General features: G+C 43.3%; 1 protein-coding gene across 4 annotated transcripts in view; it reads right to left on the reverse strand.

Moving 5' to 3' along the window:
- The window catches only part of LOC130293607 (carcinoembryonic antigen-related cell adhesion molecule 5-like), a 121438-nt gene that overhangs the window by 8334 nt on the left and 90436 nt on the right, over positions 1 to 22668 (reverse strand). For all 4 annotated transcript variants that reach the window (XR_008848252.1, XM_056542482.1, XM_056542480.1 and 1 more), the window contains 6 exons: positions 21798 to 22085; positions 20493 to 20729; positions 14370 to 14699; positions 10777 to 10887; positions 6478 to 6554; positions 1710 to 1751 (listed from right to left, as the gene is read on the reverse strand). Coding sequence is in view for 3 of the 4 variants with exons in the window: in XM_056542482.1 (XP_056398457.1) it covers positions 1710 to 1751; positions 6478 to 6554; positions 10777 to 10887; positions 14370 to 14699; positions 20493 to 20729; positions 21798 to 22085 (1085 nt within the window). In the remaining variant the exon portion in view is untranslated. The remainder of the gene's footprint in view (positions 1 to 1709; positions 1752 to 6477; positions 6555 to 10776; positions 10888 to 14369; positions 14700 to 20492; positions 20730 to 21797; positions 22086 to 22668) is intronic.

A 22668-nucleotide genomic window follows, 5' to 3' on the forward strand; every position in this document is an offset into this window, starting at 1 on the left:
TATCACCGACCTCGTATCCCGACCTCATATCCCGTCCTCATATCACCGACCTCGTATCCCGACCTCATATCCCGACCTCATATACCATCCTCATATCCCAACCTCATATCTCGTCCTCATATCCCGTAATCATATCCTGTCCTCATATCCCAACCTCATATCCCGACCTTTTATCCCATCCTTATATCCTGTCCACATATCCCCTCCATATATAGGATATATCCTATCCTCATAGTCTGTCCTCATATCCCGGCGGGGCCTTGTGGAAGTGATCTGCAAACCAGCCTGATGCACAAAAGGGTAGAAAATAGAAGAATGTGGCTTAAAGGATGGGTGTGCCTTTTGATAAATCTCCCCCTATTATAATGAGATATATATATATATATATATATATATATATATATATATATATCAATTATGAAACGTTTCTTGTCTGATCTATCTATGAACATTCTTTTATGACTTTTTGTACTGATTTTGTCCTGATTAATGTGAATAAGTTTTCAACCCTGCATATTATATAGTGACAGGTCCATCCAGCAGGGGGCAACCTCACCCGCATAGAGCTCTGCTATTGATACTTTCTATTTTATTTATTTCGTTTTTCTTGTTTTTCTTGTTGCAATTCATCCTGCAGCAATATACAGAGATTGTCAATATTTACACGAATGCCTTTGTCCAATGACTCTGTATCTGAGGGATACATATATACTCTGACGCACCCTCAAGAATTCTTGACTCCACTGAATGGAGACGTAATATATGTAGGGTATTTCTTTACTAAATTCTTTAAGGAATATATGCTAACAACAAAGCAAAAATATAGCAACATATATAGAAACGCACAGCAGCGCTCACTAGTAATTACAAAGTTAGGGAACTTTTATCCAGGTCAAGAACATTTTGACTTTTGTAAACATCCAATCTGGCACCAGGATTCAATCTTTAAATCTACTGGCAACTTGGTAGCCCGAGACTTGTCTCAGACTTAAATGGTAAAAAAATGTTTTATATGTTGTACATCTTGGCCAAATATTAACCTTTCAAATATACTTCATTAAAAAAAAAAAAATGTATCTCCTTTTTTTTTTTTTTTTTTTTTAGAAATCATGGCCTATAAAAAAGACCACTAGGGGTCCTCGTACCACCCAGAAGATTTTCCTGTCCGACTGCAGCACCAACTTTGTCCCAGATGAAGCACAGGCAGTGACAAAGTCCAGGAAGTGAGGGCGGGGATAGAACTCCTCTGTGCTCACTCCTGTCCTGTCTATCAGACTGCAGCATGAAAACAAAGAGGAGAGGGTTACACAGCAGCCTGCAGAGATTGCATGAAGAGACCCAGCACAGCAGACTCAGGGAGGAAGATGCAGAGTTAGGACACGCCCCCTTCAAAGCACAGAAGGAAACACCAAGTAGTGACCAACAGATACAAGGTATTTGTGAGAGAAATATAGGTGCTAGACACAAAAAAATATATATGTGTATAATCAAGATAAGGTACGGATTAATATGTAACTTTTTACTATATTTTTGCTATGTTTTTAGAAGGCTGAGGTTTATATGATCTGGCTCAGTTTATATATTTTTACCAGGGGGAAATAGCAGTGACGGTATGAACGCCCATCCCCATGACTGTGTACATACTTTACATTACTTTCTCTACAGTTATAGTGTATGTGACCTATAAGAGAACGGATAATATGTTCTACCTCATAATTTGATTCCTCCTTCCTGGTCATTTCTGTGCCGATCTGTCAAATAAAGAAAAAAAAAAACATGACCTTGTGGTTATTTTTAGCTGTAAGGTAATAAAATATTTGCAGGCTAATTTGTTTATTGTGGACAAGGGTTGGCGTTTTTCGTGCATTCCTGGATATTTATGACAAAACGAATATTTACATGCAACATCACTTCCCAGTTGGGTTGAGCTGATAAGGACGAAGACTGAGCTGCAGGTTAGGTTTGCTATGGGGATTTGCTCCTACTCTGGACAGTTCCTGATACGGACAGAGGTGTCAGCAGAGAGCACTGTGCCCAGACTGGAAAGAACAACTGGAGCATAGAGCAGCTGATAAGTACTGGAAGGATTAAGATTTTTAAATAGAAGTAATTTACAAATCTGTTTAAACTTTCTGGAGCCAGTTGATTTGAAAAAATAAAAATAAAAAATAATAATAATGTTTTCCACCGGAGTACCCCTTTAATTTCTATAATGGATCTCTCACTTCAGTGAAGATCAGCTGTAATACTAGACATCGCCCACAGGCAGGAGAGGTGCTGAATTCTCTTTAAAGGGGTACTCGGCTGCTGTCACGATGCCGGCTGGCAGGAGGTGGATCCTCTGTGCCAGAGAGGGATTGGCGTGGACCGTGCTAGTGGACCGGTTCTAAGTCACTACTGGTTTTCACCAGAGCCCGCCGCAAAGCGGGATGGTCTTGCTGCGGCGGTAGTGACCAGGTCGTATCCACTAGCAACGGCTCAACCTCTCTGACTGCTGAAGATAGGCGCGGTACAAGGGAGTAGGCAGAAGCAAGGTCGGACGTAGCAGAAGGTCGGGGCAGGCAGCAAGGATCGTAGTCAGGGGCAACGGCAGGAGGTCTGGAACACAGGCTAGGAACACACAAGGAAACGCTTTCACTGGCACAATGGCAACAAGATCCGGCGAGGGAGTGCAGGGGAAGTGAGGTATACATAGGGAGTGCACAGGTGAACACACTGATTAGAACCACTTGCGCCAATCAGTGGCGCAGTGGCCCTTTAAATCGCAGAGACCCGGCGCGCGCGCCCTAGGGAGCGGGGCCGCGCGCGCCGGGACAGGACCGACGGAGAGCGAGTCAGGTACGGGAGCCGGGGTGCGCATCGCGAGCGGGCGCCACCCGCATCGCGAATCGCATCCCGGCTGGAGGCGGTATCGCAGCGCACCGGGTCAGTGGATCTGACCGGAGCGCTGCAGTAGCGAGAGTGTAGCGAGCGCTCCGGGGAGGAGCGGGGACCCGGAGCGCTCGGCGTAACAGTACCCCCCCCCTTGGGTCTCCCCCTCTTCTTAGAGCCTGAGAACCTGAGGAGCAGACTTTTGTCTAGGATATTGTCCTCAGGTTCCCAGGATCTCTCTTCAGGACCACAACCCTACCAATCGACCAAAAAAAAAGTTTTCCCTCTGACCTTCTTGGAGGCCAGTATCTCCTTTACGGAGAAGATGTCCGAGGAGCCGGAAACAGGAGTGGGAGAAACAAGTTTGGGAGAGAAACGGTTGATGATGAGTGGTTTAAGAAGAGAAACGTGAAAGGCATTAGGAATACGAAGAGAAGGAGGAAGAAGAAGTTTGTAAGAGACAGGATTAATCTGGCACAAAATTTTGAAAGGACCAAGATAGCGTGGTCCCAATTTGTAGCTAGGGACACGGAAGCGGACATATTTAGCGGAGAGCCATACCTTGTCTCCAGGAGAAAAAATGGGGGGAGCTCTTCTTTTCTTATCAGCAAACTTCTTCATGCGTGATGAGGCCTGTAAGAGAGAATTTTGGGTCTCTTTCCATATGGTGGAAAGATCACGAGATATTTCATCCACAGCGGGCAAACCAGAGGGCAAGGGAGTAGGGAGGGGGGGAAGAGGGTGACGGCCGTACACCACGAAAAATGGGGATTTGGAGGAAGATTCAGAGACTCTGAAGTTATACGAGAATTCGGCCCATGGTAGAAGATCTGCCCAGTCATCCTGGCGGGAGGAAACAAAATGCCGTAAATAATCACCCAGGACCTGGTTAATTCTTTCTACTTGCCCATTGGATTGAGGATGATAGGCAGAAGAAAAGTTTAATTTAATCTTGAGTTGTTTACAGAGAGCCCTCCAGAATTTTGACACGAATTGGACGCCTCTGTCCGAGACGATCTGCGTGGGCAAGCCGTGAAGACGAAAAATGTGTACAAAAAATTGCTTTGCCAACTGAGGCGCTGAAGGAAGACCAGGAAGAGGGATGAAATGTGCCATTTTGGAGAATCGATCAACGACCACCCAAACAACAGTGTTGAAGCCAGGGTAGTCCGAGGAGAATTTCAGAAGTGCAATTGGGGAGGACCAAAAACTCAATTTTCTCGTGATGAGGTCCGATGCACATTAGGAGGGGCTCCGTGCGGAAACGTATGGTACAGTCCAATCTTTCATTGTTAACACAATTGATGTAGAGGGGTCTGGCGAGACTGGTCACTGGGATGTTGAACCTGTTGATGAGAGAGGCTAAAATAAAATTTCCTGCAGATCCGGAATCCAAGAAGGCCATAGTAGCGAAGGAGAAGGTAGAGGCAGATATCCGCACAGGCACAGTAAGACGTGGAGAAGCAGAGTTGACATCAAGGACTGTCTCACCTTTGTGCGGAGTCAGCATACGTCTTTCCAGGCGGGGAGGACGGATAGGACAATCCTTCAGGAAGTGTTCGGTACCGGCACAGTACAGGCAGAGATTCTCCATGCGGCGTCGTGACCTCTCTTGAGGTGTCAGGCGAGACCGGTCGACCTGCATAGCCTCCACGGCGGGAGGCACAGGAACGGATTGCAGGGGACCAGATGAGAGAGGAGCCGGGGAGAAAAAACGCCTCGTGCGAACAAAGTCCATATCCTGGCGGAGCTCCTGACGCCTTTCGGAAAAACGCATGTCAATGCGAGTGGCTAGATGAATGAGTTCATGTAGGTTAGCAGGGATTTCTCGTGCGGCAGAACATCTTTAATGTTGCTGGATAGGCCTTTTTTAAAGGTCGCGCAGAGGGCCTCATTATTCCAGGATAGTTCAGAAGCAAGAGTACGGAATTGAACGGCGTACTCGCCAACGGAAGAATTACCCTGGACCAGGTTCAACAGGGCAGTCTCAGCAGAAGAGGCTCGGGCAGGTTCCTCAAAGACACTTCGAATTTCCGAGAAGAAGGAGTGTACAGAGGCAGTGACGGGGTCATTGCGGTCCCAGAGCAGTGTGGCCCATGACAGAGCTTTTCCAGATAGAAGGCTGACTACGAAAGCCACCTTAGACCTTTCAGTAGGAAACTGGTCCGACATCATCTCCAAGTGCAGGGAACATTGAGAAAGAAAGCCACGGCAAAATTTAGAGTCCCCATCAAATTTATCCGGCAAGGATAGTCGTAGGCCTGAAGCGGCCACTCGCTGCGGAGGAGGTGCAGGAGCTGGCGGAGGAGATGATTGCTGAAGCTGTGGTAGTAGCTGCTGTAGCATCACGGTCAGTTGAGACAGCTGGTGGCCTTGTTGCGCTATCTGTTGTGACTGCTGGGCGACCACCGTGGTGAGGTCGGCGACAACTGGCAGAGGGACTTCAGCGGGATCCATGGCCGGATCTACTGTCACGATGCCGGCTGGCAGGAGGTGGATCCTCTGTGCCAGAGAGGGATTGGCGTGGACCGTGCTAGTGGACCGGTTCTAAGTCACTACTGGTTTTCACCAGAGCCCGCCGCAAAGCGGGATGGTCTTGCTGCGGCGGTAGTGACCAGGTCGTATCCACTAGCAACGGCTCAACCTCTCTGACTGCTGAAGATAGGCGCGGTACAAGGGAGTAGGCAGAAGCAAGGTCGGACGTAGCAGAAGGTCGGGGCAGGCAGCAAGGATCGTAGTCAGGGGCAACGGCAGGAGGTCTGGAACACAGGCTAGGAACACACAAGGAAACGCTTTCACTGGCACAATGGCAACAAGATCCGGCGAGGGAGTGCAGGGGAAGTGAGGTATACATAGGGAGTGCACAGGTGAACACACTGATTAGAACCACTTGCGCCAATCAGTGGCGCAGTGGCCCTTTAAATCGCAGAGACCCGGCGCGCGCGCGCCCTAGGGAGCGGGGCCGCGCGCGCCGGGACAGGACCGACGGAGAGCGAGTCAGGTACGGGAGCCGGGGTGCGCATCGCGAGCAGGCGCCACCCGCATCGCGAATCGCATCCCGGCTGGAGGCGGTATCGCAGCGCACCGGGTCAGTGGATCTGACCGGAGCGCTGCAGTAGCGAGAGTGTAGCGAGCGCTCCGGGGAGGAGCGGGGACCCGGAGCGCTCGGCGTAACAGCTGCTCAGTGTTTGGAACAAACGGTTCCGAAAGCTGGAGCTCGTGATGTCATAGCCCCGCCCCTCATGATGTCACACCCTGCCCCCTCAATGCAAGTCTATGGGAGGGGGCGTGACATCCGTCACGCCCCCTCCCATAGACTTGCATTGAGGGGGGCAGGGCGTCATGTCATGAGGGGGCGGAGCTATGACGTCACAAGCTCCCGACTCCAGCGCAAACGCCGAGCAGCGGAGTACCCCTTTAATTCCTGATCCCGTATTTCAGCCTCTGATCAGTGATGGCTGTGGGTCTGATCTCTGAACCCTGATGTTGTATGAGGAAGTTGTGACTAGTCATATATCTCCACTGCCTGATCACATTATAGAACTTGGCGGTTATGTTACCTTCATATCTGAGACAATATTTACTCTTCATGTTGTAAAATCTTACCGCGGATGGGAGTCTATTTTCGTAGAGGTTTGCAGGTACAGAATCTGTATTTTCATATATGGTCTCTTTGGTGGTTCCTGTATAAATAATAAAATAAAATAAAAATCATAAACATTTACAGGTCCACATACTATATCTATCTAAGGCTGCGTTCACACGGCCGTCTAGACCCGTCCCGTTCTTCTCCCGTCAAAAATAAAACCAGACTTAAAAAAAAAAAAAAAAGGACAATAACGGAGGCAAAACGGATGTTATCCGTTTTTAATCCGTTATTGTTCAGTTAATAAACCCAAAAATGTTTTTTATTTTTTGTTCTGAGCATGCTCAGAAGTAAAGACGGATCAAAAAACGGATTGAAAAAAACGGATGCAAACGGATGACATTAAAGGGGTACTCCGGTGAAAACCTTTTTTCTTTTAAATCAACTGGTGGCAGAAAGTTAAACATATTTGTAAATTACTTCTATTAAAAAATCTTAATCCTTCCTGTACTTATTAGCTGCTGAATACTACAGAGGAAATTCTTTTCTTTTTGGAATGCTCTCTGATGACATCACGAGCACAGTTCTCTCTGCTGACGTTATTATAATAATAATAATAATAATAATAACGCTTTATTTATTGTTGTCCTTAGTGGGATTTGAACCCCAGCACTGCAAGACAGCAGTGCTAACCACTGAGCCACCATACTGCCCTTAGCATACATCTGCTATGCATGGTTGCTAAAATGGACAGAGATGTCAGCAGAGAGCACTGTGCTCGTGATGTCATCAGTGTTCCAAAAAGAAAGGAATTTTCTCTGTAGCATTCAGCAGCTAATAAGTACTGGAAGGATTAAGATTTTTTAATAGAAGTCATGTACAAATATGTTTAACTTTCTGCCACCAGTTGATTTAAAAGAAAAAAGGTTTTCACCGGAGTACCCCTTTAAAGGCTCATCCATTTTCCATAGAGTTCAATGTTAAATTTACTGTATCCGTTTTTTTTCTTCCGTTTTTTTGACGGAAGAAAAAATACCGCATGTGCCATTTTTTCTGCCGTCAAAAAAACGGAAATGAGTGCAGACGGGTACAATCGGATGTAAATAGATTGTAAAAAAATCCCATTGACATGAATGGGATTTTTTTTAAACCATTTTCAATCCGTTTGCAGCCTGCAAGAACGGAACCAAAGCGGCAATAAAAAAAACGGGGACAATAAAATAAACACAAAATAGATGTGGCCTTCATTTTGGGATCAAGTTGCAAAAGTTCAGCACTGTAGTACTTGTGGTGCTCGTGGATCGATAGAAATCCAGTAAACGAACAAAGAATCCCGGCACCCAAAGGTTTTGCTGAAATCTTCTGATATTTATTCAAGTGAGATACTGCACACTATAAATGCCGCACGTGTGCAGTATCTTACTTCAATAAATATCAGAAGAATTCAGCAAAACCTTTGAGTGCTAGGATTCTTTTTTAGTTTATTTTGGTACCAGACCATGTATAAAAGTGTCCCTGTCATTTACAAAAGTTTTGAGTATGTCAAAGAGCATGTCAAAAGTTGTGATTAGGCAAGGTGTCAGTTCTGAGACCCCCACTGATCATTAGAATGAGTGGGGTGAAGCACTAGCCTGTGCACTTTACTCCCCGGTTTGCTGTAATCTCTGTTAAAGGGGTACTCCGCTGGAAAACATTTTTATTTTTTTTTATGAACTGGTGCCAAAAAAGTTGAACAGATTTGTAATTTACTTCTAGTTAAAAATCTTAATCCTTCCAGTACTTATCAGCTGTTGTATGCTCCACAGGAAGTTATTTTCTTTTTGAATGACCACAGTGCTCTCTGCTGACACCTCTGTCCATTTTAGTTATTGCCCAGAGTAGGAGCAAATCCCCACTATAGCAGTGGAGTACCCCTTTAAATAACAGGGACACTGTTAATGGGATTTTAGAAGAGGGTAAAGTAAAAATAGTTTAGGCACTGAGCTAGTATTACAGTACACCCAAGACTTAAACAGATTATATCGGATTATCTCTTAACCTTTTCAGGACGTAGGGCATATGCATACGCCCTGCATCCCAAGTCCTTAAGGATGTAGGGCGTATGCATACACTCGTGGGAATCCGGTCCCCGCCGCTAGCCGATTGGGGACTGGACCGGGATGCTTGCTGAAATCATTGAGCAGGCATCCCTGCACATCGCCAAGGGGGGTCCTGAGACCCCCCTTGTTGGCGATCACAGAAAATCGCATGTCAATTCAGACATGCAATTTTCTGCTATTCCGGGCTGATCGGGTCTCTGGTGACCCGATCGCCCGGAAAATAGGGATGATCTGAGCTGTTAGTGACAGCCCCTATCATCCTGAGGGATAGGAGCGAGGTTGCAGTGGTGCGATCTCCTTCTATCCCCTGCCATTAGTCAGATATAAATTCTGACCAATGGCAGCGGACGACAGTGGGTTGCCATGAAAACCCCCCCGCTCTGCCCACCCCTGGATGTCGGGCAGAACAGGGGGAGAAGATGGCGGCGGGTACCTGAACAGAAGATGCCGTGGGGACCGCCGATCATCACTGGAGACTGCGGAGATCAGCGGCGCAGGTAGGGGGCATGCCTAGACTGCCCAGGCATGCTGGGAGTTGTAGTTCTGTAACATCTGTCCCTTCAGATTTTGCTATTTTCATTAAAATTTAGAAAATTGCTGCTATACTTTGAAGCCCAATATAAGTAAAAATATGTCCATTTTATGATGCCAACATAAAATAGACATATTGGGGGAGATTTATCAAAACCTGACCAGAAGAAAAGTTGACCAGTAGCCCATAGCAACCAATCAGATCACTTCTATCATTTTTCAGAGGCCTTTTCAAAACTGAAAGAAGGATCTGGTTGGTTGCTATGGACAACTCAATAAAGTTTACCTCTGGACTCTGCCTCCCAATGTGTGCTGCTTTAAAGGGGTTATCCAGGGAAAACATTTTTTTGATCTATCAACTGGCTCCAGAAAGTTAAACAGATTTGTAAATTACTTCTATAAAAAAATCTTAATCCTTTCAGTACTTATAAGCTGCTGAAGTTGAGTTGTTCTTTTCTGTCTAAGTTCTCTCTGCTGACACCTGTCTCGGGAACTGTCCAGAGTAGAAGCAAATCCCCATAGCAAAGCTCTTCTACTCTGTGCAGTTCCCGAGACAAGCAGAGATGTCAGCAGAGAGCACTGTTGCCAGACTGAAAAGAAAAACTCAACTTCAGCAGCTGATAATTATTGAAAGGATTAAGATTTTTTAATAGAAGTAATTTACAAATCTGTTTAACTTACTGGAGCCATATATATATATATATATATATATATATATATATATATATATATATATATAAAAGTTTTTTCCCTGGAATACCCCTTTAAGCCAATGTCTGCCAATAACTCCCATTGTAAAAATAGTATACTCTAGTATCGAGCTATGCTATTAAAAAAAAAAAGATTTGCTGTATAATTATAAAGGATATATATATATATATATATATATATATATATATGGGATGTTTTTGTGTCATGCAGTGGAAGCAAAAATCATAGACCTTTTTTAAAAATGTTTCTACTTTATCTACGTTATAAAGAAGCAAAGTCATAAAAAAATATAAAAAAATAAAATAAAAACATAAGGGAAGTCCAAGTAAAAAAGTACACTAAATCGGTAATGAACTGATGTTATTAGTTGACCTCGGGTACTTTTTTCTGTCCTTATCTACTTTGTTTTTATAGTGACTTTGTTTCCTTATAACATACATAAGACCTTTTGTCTGCAGATTTAGGTTCTGTCCCACCAACTTATTTCGGCATAAGAGATTCATGAGACACAACAATACTTCTTTTCATGGGTGCCTGACCGAAAATGTATCTCACCGCTTGAATAAGGCAATAACCCAGGCTATAGCTGTTTTCGCTCATATATGTTGTAGTATACGTTGATCTACGGTTTTAGCCTTTTTTTTGTACTGCAGATATTTTAATTCGTTTTTGGATTCCCCTTTACATTCTCTTATAGTTGATCTGTCTACATTTATACGAAATGCCTACAATTTTGGTCAACATTGTACATATGGCAAAAGAATTCTATGGACCTGTCAGTGTATATGACATAAAGTAAAGGCCGCCAACACATCACCCAGTGCCAAACATCAAATCCTTTGATCAAGAAACCCCCAAATTTAGTTGCAAAATGTTCTGTATAATGGTGAAGAGCGCCCCCTTGGGTAAGAACCCTTATACGTTACACGTAGAGATAAATAATCATAAAGAGCTATACACAAGGTCACAGGTACATACTTTTCTTCAGTACAAAGAACACAATGATTCCTATAATGGCGACACCAGCGAGAACTCCTATAACAATACCAGCTATCTGTCCACCATCCAGTCCACCATTACTGGGGCCACCTGAAAGATAAAGAGTACACGAGTCAACCATGGGTCTTATTACATGAAAATAAGAACATTTATAGAACAATGTCCACTGTAAACAATAATAGAAGCTGTATGACAATGGACGTACTGACAAGAGAATGGCCAGTGAGGGACTAGAGACCAGGCGGAGCACATCCAGGCATATTGGGTCACCAGAAATAGGGCACAATGCTGAGTATATCTTGGTGCCTCACCAGGGTCTGGGAATCACCAAAATCACCAACAACTAGGAACAATGTAATATATGATATGTGGATATAGGTAAGGTTTGTAAAATAAGGCTAAGGGTATGGACACTGGATATTATAGTGCACTAGCCAATCGAAGGGGGGATGCCTGGTACAGAAAACCCATTGTAAAATTTCCTTTTAGGATTTCAAATTTAAAGGGGTACTCCACTGCCCCAGTGCCCAGAATATTTAGTTCTGAATGCTGGGTAAGGGCTGCGGGGGTCGTGACGTCACATCATGCCCCCTCTATGCAAGTCTATGGGAGGGGGCGTGACGGACGTCACGCCCCCTCCCATAGACTTGCATTGAGGGGATGTGATGTCGCAACCCCCTCACCCAACGATCTGAACTAAACGTTCCGGACGTTGGGGCAGTGGAGTATGCCTTTAAGATTGGAGGGGTACCCCATCCACCCTTTAATAGTAAGTGAATAGAACAGCTCTATAGAGTGGGGGAGATTTATCAAAACCTGTCCAAAGGGAAAGATACTGAGTTGCCCATAGCAACCAATCAGATTGTCTCTTTCATTTTTCAGAGGCCTTTTAGAAAATGAAAGAAGCGATCTGATTGGTTGCTATGGGCAACTCAGTAACTTGTCTCTAGACATGTTTTGATAAATCTACCCCAGTGTCTTTAGCTGTGTAGGACCCGGCATGTCTTTTCATTAAACAGACAACCCAATGGTTTTAGTGTAAACTGTACAATACTTCCTTTCCCATGTGATGGCGCTGCAGTGAAAGTGTGCTGATACCTATTTAGTAACATAGTCCGTAAGGATGAAAAAAGACCAGAGTCCATGAAGTTCAACCTATAACCCTAAAGAGGCACTATTGAGTTGATCTAGAGGAAGGCAAATAAAACCCTCATACTAGATGTAAAAATTCCTTCCCGACTCCAAATATGGCATCAGAATAAATCCCTGGATCAACATTCTGTCCCTATAAATCTAATATCCATAACCTGTAATGTTATTATTCTCCAAAAATGCATCCAGACCCCTTTTAAATTCTTTTACAGAGTTCCCCATGACCACCTCATCTGGCAGAGAATTCCACAGTCTCACTGCTTTTACAGTAAAGAACCCCCGTCTGTGCTGGTGTAGAAACCTTCTTTCCTCTAGACGTAGAGGATGTCCCCTTGTTATAGATACAGTCCTGGGTATAAATAGATCATAGGGAGATCTCTGTACTGTCCCCTGATATATTTATACATAGTTATTAGGTCTCCCCTAAGCCTTCTTTTTTCTAAACTAATTAACCCTAATTCTGATAATCTTTCTGGGTACTGTAGTCCTCCCATTCCCTGTATTACCCTGGTTGCCCGTCTTTGAACCCTCTCCAGCTCCACTATATCTTTCTTGTACCCTGGTGCCCAGTACTGTACACAGTATTCTATGTGTGGTCTGACCAGTGCTGTACACAGTATTCTATGTGTGGTCTGACCAGTACTGTACACAGTATTCTATGTGTGGTCTGACCAGTACTGTACACAGTATTCCATGTGTGGTCTGACTAGTGATTTGTACAGCGGTAGAATTATTTCCTTGTCGTGGGCATCTATGCCCCTATTGATGCACCCCATGATTTTATTTGCCTTGGCAGCAGCTGCCTGACACTGGTCACTACAGCTAAATTTACTGTTAACTAAGACTCCTAAGTCCTTTTCCATGTCAGTCATCCCAAGTGTTCTCCCATTTAATACATAATCCCAGCCATGATTTTTCTTCCCCATGTGCATTACCTTACATTTATGAGTGTTGAACCTCATCTGACTCTTCTCAGCCCAAACCTCTAACCTATCCAGATCCATTTGTAACAGTGCCCTGTCCTCTATAGTGTTTACCGCTTTACAGAGTTTAGTATCATCTGCAAAGATTGCTACTTTACTATTCAACCCCTCTACAAGGTCATTAATGAATACATTAAATAGGACAGGACCCAATACTGACCCCTGTGGTACCCCACTAGTAACAGTCACCCAATCAAAATAAGTACCATTAATAACCACCCTCTGTTTCCTATCACTGATCCAGTTACCTCCCCACTCATTTTATGCAAAAAAACTTTTATGTGGCACTGTATCAAATTCTTTTGAAAAATCCAACATCCGAATACAACATCCAGTGATTCCCCCTGCTCCAGTCTGGAGATCACCTCTTCATAAAAGCTGATCAGGGTAGTTTGGCATGACCGATCCCTCATAAAGCCATGCTGATATGGGGTCATACATTTTTTTTTATCAAGAGACTCCAAAATAGCATCTCTTGGAAAACCCTCAAACATTTACATACAATGGAGGTTAAACTAACAGGTCTATAATTACCGGCGTAACCTTCTGAACCCTTTATAAATTTTCCACATTAAAAATAGTGACCTGTACTGGGTAGTTTACCTTATCTCGCTGTATTTCACCTGGCATTTAAAGGGGTACTCTGGTGGTCAACGTGTTTTTCCGTTTTTGACTTACCCTATTTGTTTTGTTTCATTTCTATTCTTGTTGTTTAGCCTACTTTTTTTGTTCTTTGTTGTCTTTTTATCTGATTTGAGGAATGGAGGGCTTCTCCCGAAACACATAATCACTTGTTTTATTGTTTTCTTTTAATAAATGGTCCTGCTGAGGGTCTTTACTATTACCTGGACTTTGTCTTTTCCATCTTTAAGAGTTGCAGCGCCATGATCCAAGGGTTCTTTTTTGCCTTACCTCCTTTACTCATCCACAGGACGACCTGGGTCGTTTCCTGCAACCCACTGGCTTGACAGCGACTCACTATTGATGGTACCCCGTATCATTGGGGTTACATGCCTTTTATTTCTATCTTGAGGTGAGCAGCCATCTATAAGCCCCGTGGGGTATCCCCCCCCCCACCTGACACGCATGTCCTGGGGTAATAGATGAGGCGCCACCCGTCGGTCCTTCTCTCTTTTTTATCTCTATACAGGTTCTGTTTCACCCACTATGTCATAATTCTCCTCAGGCATCAACCCCTCCAGTTCCTCTATTTCTTAATTTAGACATAATGGGGAAGACTTATCCAAACCTGTGTAGAGGAAGAGCGGTGCAGTTGTCCATAGCAACCAATCAGATGGCTTCTTTAATTTCTTAGGGGCCCTTTTAAAAATGAAAGAAGCGATCTGATTGGTTGCTATGGGAAACTGCACCGCTCTTCCTCTACACAGGTTTTGATAAATCTCCCGCGATGTTATTTATTCTTTGACCGTGACTTACCATCTCTTTTTGTCACTTCAACCTTGAAGTAGTAGGTTGTGCTTCCAATAATATTCGTGGCTTTACAATAATACGTTCCAGAATCGGATGCAGACGCCGGATCGATCTTGAGAGTTGATACATAGGAGGTGGAAGTCACATTGAATTTACCACCAGTCCGAATAGGACTATTGTCTGTCCCATTGAACCAGGAGAACTGAGCAGGAAGGACCTGAGATGAGGAGGAGCCGGCCCGTGTCTGGGCTCCAGATGTGAGATTCACTGTCATGATGGCTGCGGCACCTTCTGTAACTGGAGGGATTGTAGTATTTGGGAAGCTGAGAGGAGGCACTGATGGAAGAAAGAACATATAGAATACATACAAATCACTGCCATCTCTTTAGAATGAATTAATATAAGAGGACGGGTCACTATGAGCCACTACTGTTCATGCATTACATTCATTTGTGACCTTGTAGACACATTTTTGCAGATAATACCAGGGCCGGCTTTGCCTATCGGCAAAATAGGCAGCCGCCTAGAGCGCACTCTTGATGGGGGCACCGCTCTGCCAACAGCAATAAAGTTAGCCAGCATCCGAAGCACCCGCCCATTCCGCAAAATCTCCCAAAAACCCCTGATTGATTACATGAGGAGGAGGTTTGTTACAATGTATCACCCCAGTATTAAGGTGATTACATGAAAAGGAGGTTTGTTCCAGTGTGTAACTCCAGTAGTAAGGTGATTACATGAGGAGGAGGTTTGCTACAGTGTGTCACTCCAATAGTAAGAAGATTACACGAGTAGTTTTTTTTACAATGTGTCACCCCAGTAGTAAGGTTGGGGCGTGGGAAATGGGCGGGGTCAAGGGGCGGCAAAATGAGCTTTTGCCTAGGGTGGCAAAAATACTTGCACCAGGCCTGGATGATACTGAACTATTTCACAGGGAAGAAGACATTACACATGGATCTGGATTAGTAAGAGGCTTGTGCAGAGACATTGAAAAATGGGATTTAATGGCAATAAATACGGTTATGTACTTAGAAGGCAAAAGCCAAAGGACCATCACCTACTTAAAGGGGTACTCCGAGTCCTCTGCGTTTGGAACAAACTGTTTCGAACGCTGGAGATGGCGTCGGAAGCTTGTGACGACAAAGCCCTGCCCCCCAGACATCACACCCCGCCCCCTCAATGCAAGTCTATGGGAGGGGGCGTGACAGTCGTCACGCCCCCTCCCATAGACTTGCATTGAGGGGGCGGGGCGTGACAGCACGAGGGGTAGGGGCGATGACGTCACAAGCTTCCGTCTCCAGCGTTCAGAACAGTTTTTTCCAAACGCTGAGCAGCAGACTACCCCTTTAATGCACAAAAACTGACATAGTTTAATAAACTTAAATGCAGCCACCAGTGCCAGTCAGCTGCTGCTAAAGCAAAGCGCAAAACACGATGAGAACATTGTTCAACCGTTTTCCATAATACCAGTCCAGCAACAAGACCATAGAATATTATGGAGCATTTTTGGGCACCAATGAATGGACTGATGTATTGTATTCTCTGCCCCAGAATGCTGTTATAGTTCATTCAAGCTCAAGGGGCCTGCTTGCCCTTCTTTAAAATTATATTATTGTATTAGAAGAAGTTATAAGTGTTTATTCTGGTTGCCAAAAAGAAAGCCGGGAACAAATATTTTTGCTTAGAGGATGACGACTGACCTCCCCCTCAGGGGTTATCTTGGCTTACTAACCGGGGGGACAGGTTTAGCAAGATTGACAGTATTCCTTCAATAGGGTTTGTAATACGGATTAGCAATGTAGCAAGCAAACAGATATCTAAACTTTAGGAACTTTCATCACTTGTTTATATTGGTTGAAGGCCGTAACCATTTAACCCCTTAAGGACTCAGGGTTTTTCCGTTTTTGCACTTTCGTTTTTTCCTCCTTACCTTTTAAAAATCATAACCCTTTCAATTTTCCACCTAAAAGTCCATATTATGGCTTATTTTTTACGTCGCCAATTCTACTTTGCAGTGACATTAGTCATTTTACCCAAAAATTCACGACGAAACGGAAAAAAAAATCATTGTGCGACAAAATCGAAGAAAAAATGCAATTTTGTAACTTTTGGGGGCTTCCGTTTCTACGCAGTGCATATTTCGGTAAAAATGACACCTTATCATTATTCTGTAGGTCGATACGATTAAAATGATACCCTACTTATATAGGTTTGATTTTGTCGCACTTCTGGAAAAAATCATAACTACATGCAGGAAAATTTATACGTTTAAAAATGTCATCTTCTGACCCCTATAACTTTTTTATTTTTCCATGTACAGGGCGGAATGAGGGCAATTTTTTTTGTACCGTGATCTGAAGTTTTTATCAGTACCATTTTTGTTTTGATCAGACTTTTGATCACTTTTTATTCATTTTTTAATGGTATAAAAAGTGACCAAAATACGCTTTTTTGGACTTTGGAATTTTTTTGCGCGTACGCCATTGACCGTGCGGTTTAATTAACAATATATTTTTATAGTTCGGACATTTACGCACGCGGCGATACCATGTATGGGAAAAGGGGGATGATTCAAACTTTTATTAGGGAAGGGGTTAAATGACCTTTATTAACACTTTTTTTTTTTACTTTTTTTTTTGCAGCGTTATAGGTCCCATAGGGACCTATAACACTGCACACACTGATCTCCTATGCTGATCACTGGTGTGTATTAACACGCCTGTGATCAGCGTTATCGGCGCTTGACTGCTCCCGTCTGGATCTCAGGCACGGAGCAGTCATTCGTCGATTGGACACCGAGGAGGCAGGTAAGGGCCCTCCCGGTGTCCTGCAAGCTGTTCGGGACGCCGCGATTTCACCGCGGCGGTCCCGAACAGCCCGACTGACTAGCCGGGATACTTTCACTTTCACTTTAGAAGCGGCGGTCCGCTTCATATCGCAGGAGCCGGCGCAGGATGTAAATATACGTCCTGCGTCGTTAAAGGGTTAAGGACACAGCTCATTTTCATTTTTGGATTTAAAATTTTTTCCTTCTCGCCTTCTAAGGCTTCTTTTACACTACAAAATGACTCCGTTTTAAAGATCCGTGCGAAGTTCCGTCTGAAAATCGGCTGTAAAACGGCAGTTACGAAATCCTATACGGCCGTAAGAAAATCCCATTATAGTCTATGGGATTTTTCTAATAGCCGTTTTAACCTGTTATCGCCCGTTATTAATAACAGCCGTTATTTTGTGACGGAAGATAGTAACGGGAGAAATAGTGCATGCATTATTTCTCCCGTTACTATCTTCCGTCCAAAAATAATGGCCATTATTAATAACGGGCGATAACGGGTTAAAAAGGCTATTAGAAAAATCCCATAGACTATAATGGGATTTTCTAACGGCCGTATAGGATTTCGTAACTGCCATTTTAGAGCTGATTTTCAGGCGGAACTTCCTTAAAACAGAGTAATTTTGTAGTGTGAATGGGGCCTAAGAGTCCTAACGTTTATCTTTCCATCCACAGACCCATATGAGGGCTTGTGCAACCAATTATACTTCACAATTACATCTTCTATTTTACTATAAAATGTATTGCGAAGCAAAAAATATGTTTTTTCGGCAGGGGGGGAATTGAAAAAAAAAACTGCAACTTTACAATTTTTTAAAATTTTTTACTTTACTTTATTTACTTTATTGTACTGCTTTTTTTAAAAAGTCAAATTTTTTTGACAAAATAAGTACCGTCTGTTAAAAATTGTATGTTAACCACCTTTTTTTTTTTTTCTTTTTCTACATACAGGGATACATTTTTGCAGTGTTATCTGTAATTTTTATATGGTTTTTGGAGCTTTTTGATCTTTTTTTACAAAAAAGAAATTCTGACATGATGTGACAAAAACAATTTTTGGCGGTTTGCCATTTTTTTAAAAACTTTTTACACCAGCCACCGTGTAGGATCATAAACATAATACTTAAATAGTTCAGACATTACCACTCGGGGTGATACCAAATATATATTTTTTTCATTGGAAAAAGGGGGGTTATTTGCGTTTATCGATCCCCTGCAATTGCATTGCGGTGATCTGATGAGTCCACCTGAACCCACCGACACCAACATATTATCCTATAGGTGCCGTGATCGGCAATAATCATGGCACCTATAGGGTTAATGATAGACATCAGCATAATCGCCGAATGTCTGCCATTAGCGGCGAGATCCAGGCAGCTACCAGGACCCACTGTGCATGTTTATGATGTAAATGTATATCATGGTGCGCTAAGTCCCGGTGCACCTTTGCATTTATTTTTATTAAAATCCAATCAACTTTGTAAATAGTCTTCATTAAAATTTTTTTTTTTTTTTTTACCATTGAGCTGCTACTCAGGGAAAGGTAAGTCCATCAGATGAACTTTCTTCTCCGTCAGTGTTAGAGATGGGGAGACTGACTTACATGCCGACTCAAAGAGTGGACAAGGTTTGGAGAATATTTTGAGAAGAGCTCACATAAGGATAAAAATACAACTTGGCCAATACTGTTATATGTCACAGTTATTGACAAACACAAAATAACTAAACTAGTAACACAAAAACAGTTGTATTGTTCATGTCTTTTTTTAAGAATTGAGTAAACATCCAGAGTGCAGGGAGAAAATAGTAAGTGCACTTCTGTGTTTATGACTTCTCCAAGAACTAATAGAAAGAGCTGCCTTCCTGTGTTCTTATCTATCTATTTATCTATTGTGTGAGAAATGCAGCACACCGCTCCCAAGTTACACCCAAAATGTCATAATGTTTCAGTCCCAACTTATGTCCTTTTGCAAGAAAAGTGTATGTCACCATATTTGATATAGCTGTGATAAAAGATATCAATCTTAAAGGGGTACTCCTCTGCTCAGCATTTGGAACAAACTGTTCTGAACGCTGGAGCCGGTGCCAGGAGCTGGTGACGTCATAGCCCCGCCTCCTCGTGACGTCACTCCCCACTCCCTCACTGCAGGTCTATGGGAGGGTGCGCGACAGCAGACTCCCCCTGTGATGATAAGGAGGAGTCTGCTGGTAAGTGATCTGTACAGCATTACAGAGGTGGCACCAGTAGATAGAGAAGACACTAGCTGAAGCTCACAGCTCAGCATCCCCCTCCCTGAAGGAGAAGCCAGTTCAGCTTTGGAACATAATACGTTGTACATGCACAACTAAATCATGATTTTACTATTAATCTATTCTGTGTCCCCCTGTATCCCTAAAGACAGAGGTGTTGGAATTCTTTATTGCTATACGTTGGTGAGCGTGGATTGGGGAAGGTGCAGCAGACAGAGCTTGTTATATGCTTCAGTATGAGTTGTGGTGGACATAGCCCAACTCAATCAGGTCGGCACCTGCTATGTATATTTTCATAATCATCTGACATATCCAGAGCAGGTCCAGTAACGTTTCCTATTCACGTTAAATGGACAGCACCAGTCTATTGTTGTCCATGGGGCTTGCTGTAAAGCATTTCTCTAAATCCTGGAACAAACAGCTCAGGAAAGATGGCTTTCCTCATAATGTACAAAAAAATGACAGCAAAAAAAAAAAAAATGATTCAGTGTCTGCCTCTTTTGTAAAAACACAATTCAAAAGTATTTATTCTCATGTTGCTAGGATGTGAGAGCACAGGCGCCAGAAAGCTCTCCCATCCTAGCGACGTGAGAGTAAATACTTTAGAATATTCATTATGAGGGCAGTCCAGGGCTGTAATATTAAGGAGGAAGGGGAGCGCGGAGTGTCGGCTCCTCGCCTCCATTGTGCAGAGCTGTGCAACACAATAAAAAATAAGGACTCTTGCGGTAGCTATACTTCCCTAATTCAAGTAAGTGACCCCAAATTTTAATGTCGTTTAACCGAACTATTAGCCAGTATTTTGGGTTTAGTGCATGTCAACAGCCTGTCAGTTTCACTTTAAAATGAGGAATATTGTCTTTCTCCTTACAGGGTTTTTTCCCATTCTCTGCCTCAGGACTTATAAGCTGAATTGAATGGACATGTCTATGCCTGACAAGCTATGTTACTATATTATTATGTATGTTACACTTTTCCACTTCAGTTAATACCTAAAAGCAGGGTAGAATATCATACATACAGCTGAAATAACAATACTGACGTCTTACCAAATGCTACCGTACAGTTCGAGGTCCTTCCCAGCTGATCTCCATTACAGGTGAGATTACTCCCATGGATATTACCAGAAGAGGTCACACTACTGATCACTTCATCGGTGCCTGTATTTTCTGTACCATTAAATCTCAGGGTCACATTAGCTGCAGGTTTTCCTCCCGGCCAGGAGCAGCCGAGCTGTATTGTCTGGTTAATACCTACAGTACATTGAATATCTCCATCCGGAAACCCTGTAACATAAGAAAATATTATAGTTAAAAATATGTATTACTACCAATATACAAGGTTTAAGGATGTCATATTCTAAATAAAGCATATGTTACTTTCCTTTAAATCATGAACAGATATACAGTATCTGTTCATCCAGGAGCATAATTATAGGATACGCAGCAGTCGCAGTTGCGACTGGACCCCTAAGCTATGGATCTTCATCACCACATTGATCATGAGGAAGAACCTGTGGAAGGGGTTTGAAATGCACTGACTTGTCTTCATGCTTTGACATTTGCCTCAAACCAAAAAAGTTTGAAAAGTCTGGAAAATGTAAAACTTTTTTGCCTAAAAAGACAGACATTTTTTTTTTTAGCCCTAAAATACGCCAGAAACGGGCCAATTATTTAAATCAGGTTTTTATGTTAAAGGGGTACTCCGCTGCTCAGCGTTTGGAACAAACTATTTCGAACACTGGAGCCAACGCCAGGAGCTTGTGACGTCGTAACCCCGCCCCCTTATGACATCACACCCCGCCCCCTCAATGCAAGTCTATGGGAGGGGGCGTGACAGCTGTCACGCCCCCTCCCATAGTCTTGCATTGAGGGGGCGGGTCGTGACATCATGAGGGGGCAAGGCTATGACGTCACAAGCTCCCGGCACCGGCTCCAGTGTTTGGAACAGTTTAATAACATATGTTTATGTGCATGCGCAGCGAAGCGCATTGCATTGTTGTTAATAAACCGTATGGTTGGCACTATTACCTCCGTGACTTCTTGCCTTGATCAGCGCCGGAATTCCTGCTCCTATGAAGTCCTATCCACTCTGTCAATCCAAGTTCCAGGAAGGCTGCAGACGGGCACGTTTGATCTACATACGATTACCATTGTTGTGTATGTCGGTACACAACCTCCTGTGGTAAGCAGTGATTTACCCTCCCCCTCACCGGTATCCTTGTTGCAAGCGATACTCCACAAGAGCGCCTTTTGTTTTTCTCTTCCCACGATAATAAGAGGGCAGTATAGGGTCTTAATACAATATGGGGGTCTAATTCTATGTGGGAGCAGTATGGGGAAGCATTTACTTACAGTTGATATTGAGGTTGATTCCTTTGCTGGTTATATTGTTTGCCCGGTTGGATGCTGTACAGGTGAAGGGTCCGTTGTCATTCTTGGAGACCGGGCTGATGGTGAGAGTGGACTTTTGAGTGGAATCAATAATGTTATATGGAGGACTCGAGGACACTGGATTCCCATTCAGTCTCCAGGAGAAGGTGATGGCGGAACCCTGAGCTGAGCAATAGAGAGACACCGAGTCCTGTCCTGCCCAGAGATCTGCTGATGTGTTACTGATCAGTGTCACTGCCGAGACTGGAGCTGTGAACAACGATTATAAGGAGCGATAAATAAAAAAATAAAAAAAATTACTATTCACTATTATGATACCAGAGCCAGATTCCCTACTACAGAACTACATTTGTATTCTTCTGTATTATACTTGTTAGGATTTACTGTTAGGATTTACTTTTAACCCCTTAAGGACCGGGCGTTTTTCGGTTTTTGCTCTTTCGTTTTTTCCTCCTTACCTTTAAAAAATCATAACTCTTTAAATTTTGCACCTAAAAATCTGTATTATGGCTCATTTTTTTGCGCCACTAATTCTACTTTGTAATGATATCAGTCATTTTACCCAAAAATCTAAGGCGAAAAGGGGAAAAAAATAATTGTGCAACAAAATGGAAAAAATACAGCCATTTTGTAATTTTGGGGGCTTTCGTTTCTACGCAGTGCATAGTTCGGTAAAAATTACACCTTATCATTATTCTGTAGGTCCATACGGTTAAAATACGGAACCATCAGGAAGCCAAGTAAAATCAATGGATTTATTAAATGCAACGCGTTTCGCTGCACATGCGCAGCTTCATCAGGCCTGATGAAGCTGCGCATGCGCAGCGAAACG

The sequence above is a fragment of the Hyla sarda genome, chromosome 10 (assembly GCF_029499605.1).
Source record: "Hyla sarda isolate aHylSar1 chromosome 10, aHylSar1.hap1, whole genome shotgun sequence".
Lineage (NCBI taxonomy): Eukaryota > Metazoa > Chordata > Amphibia > Anura > Hylidae > Hyla > Hyla sarda.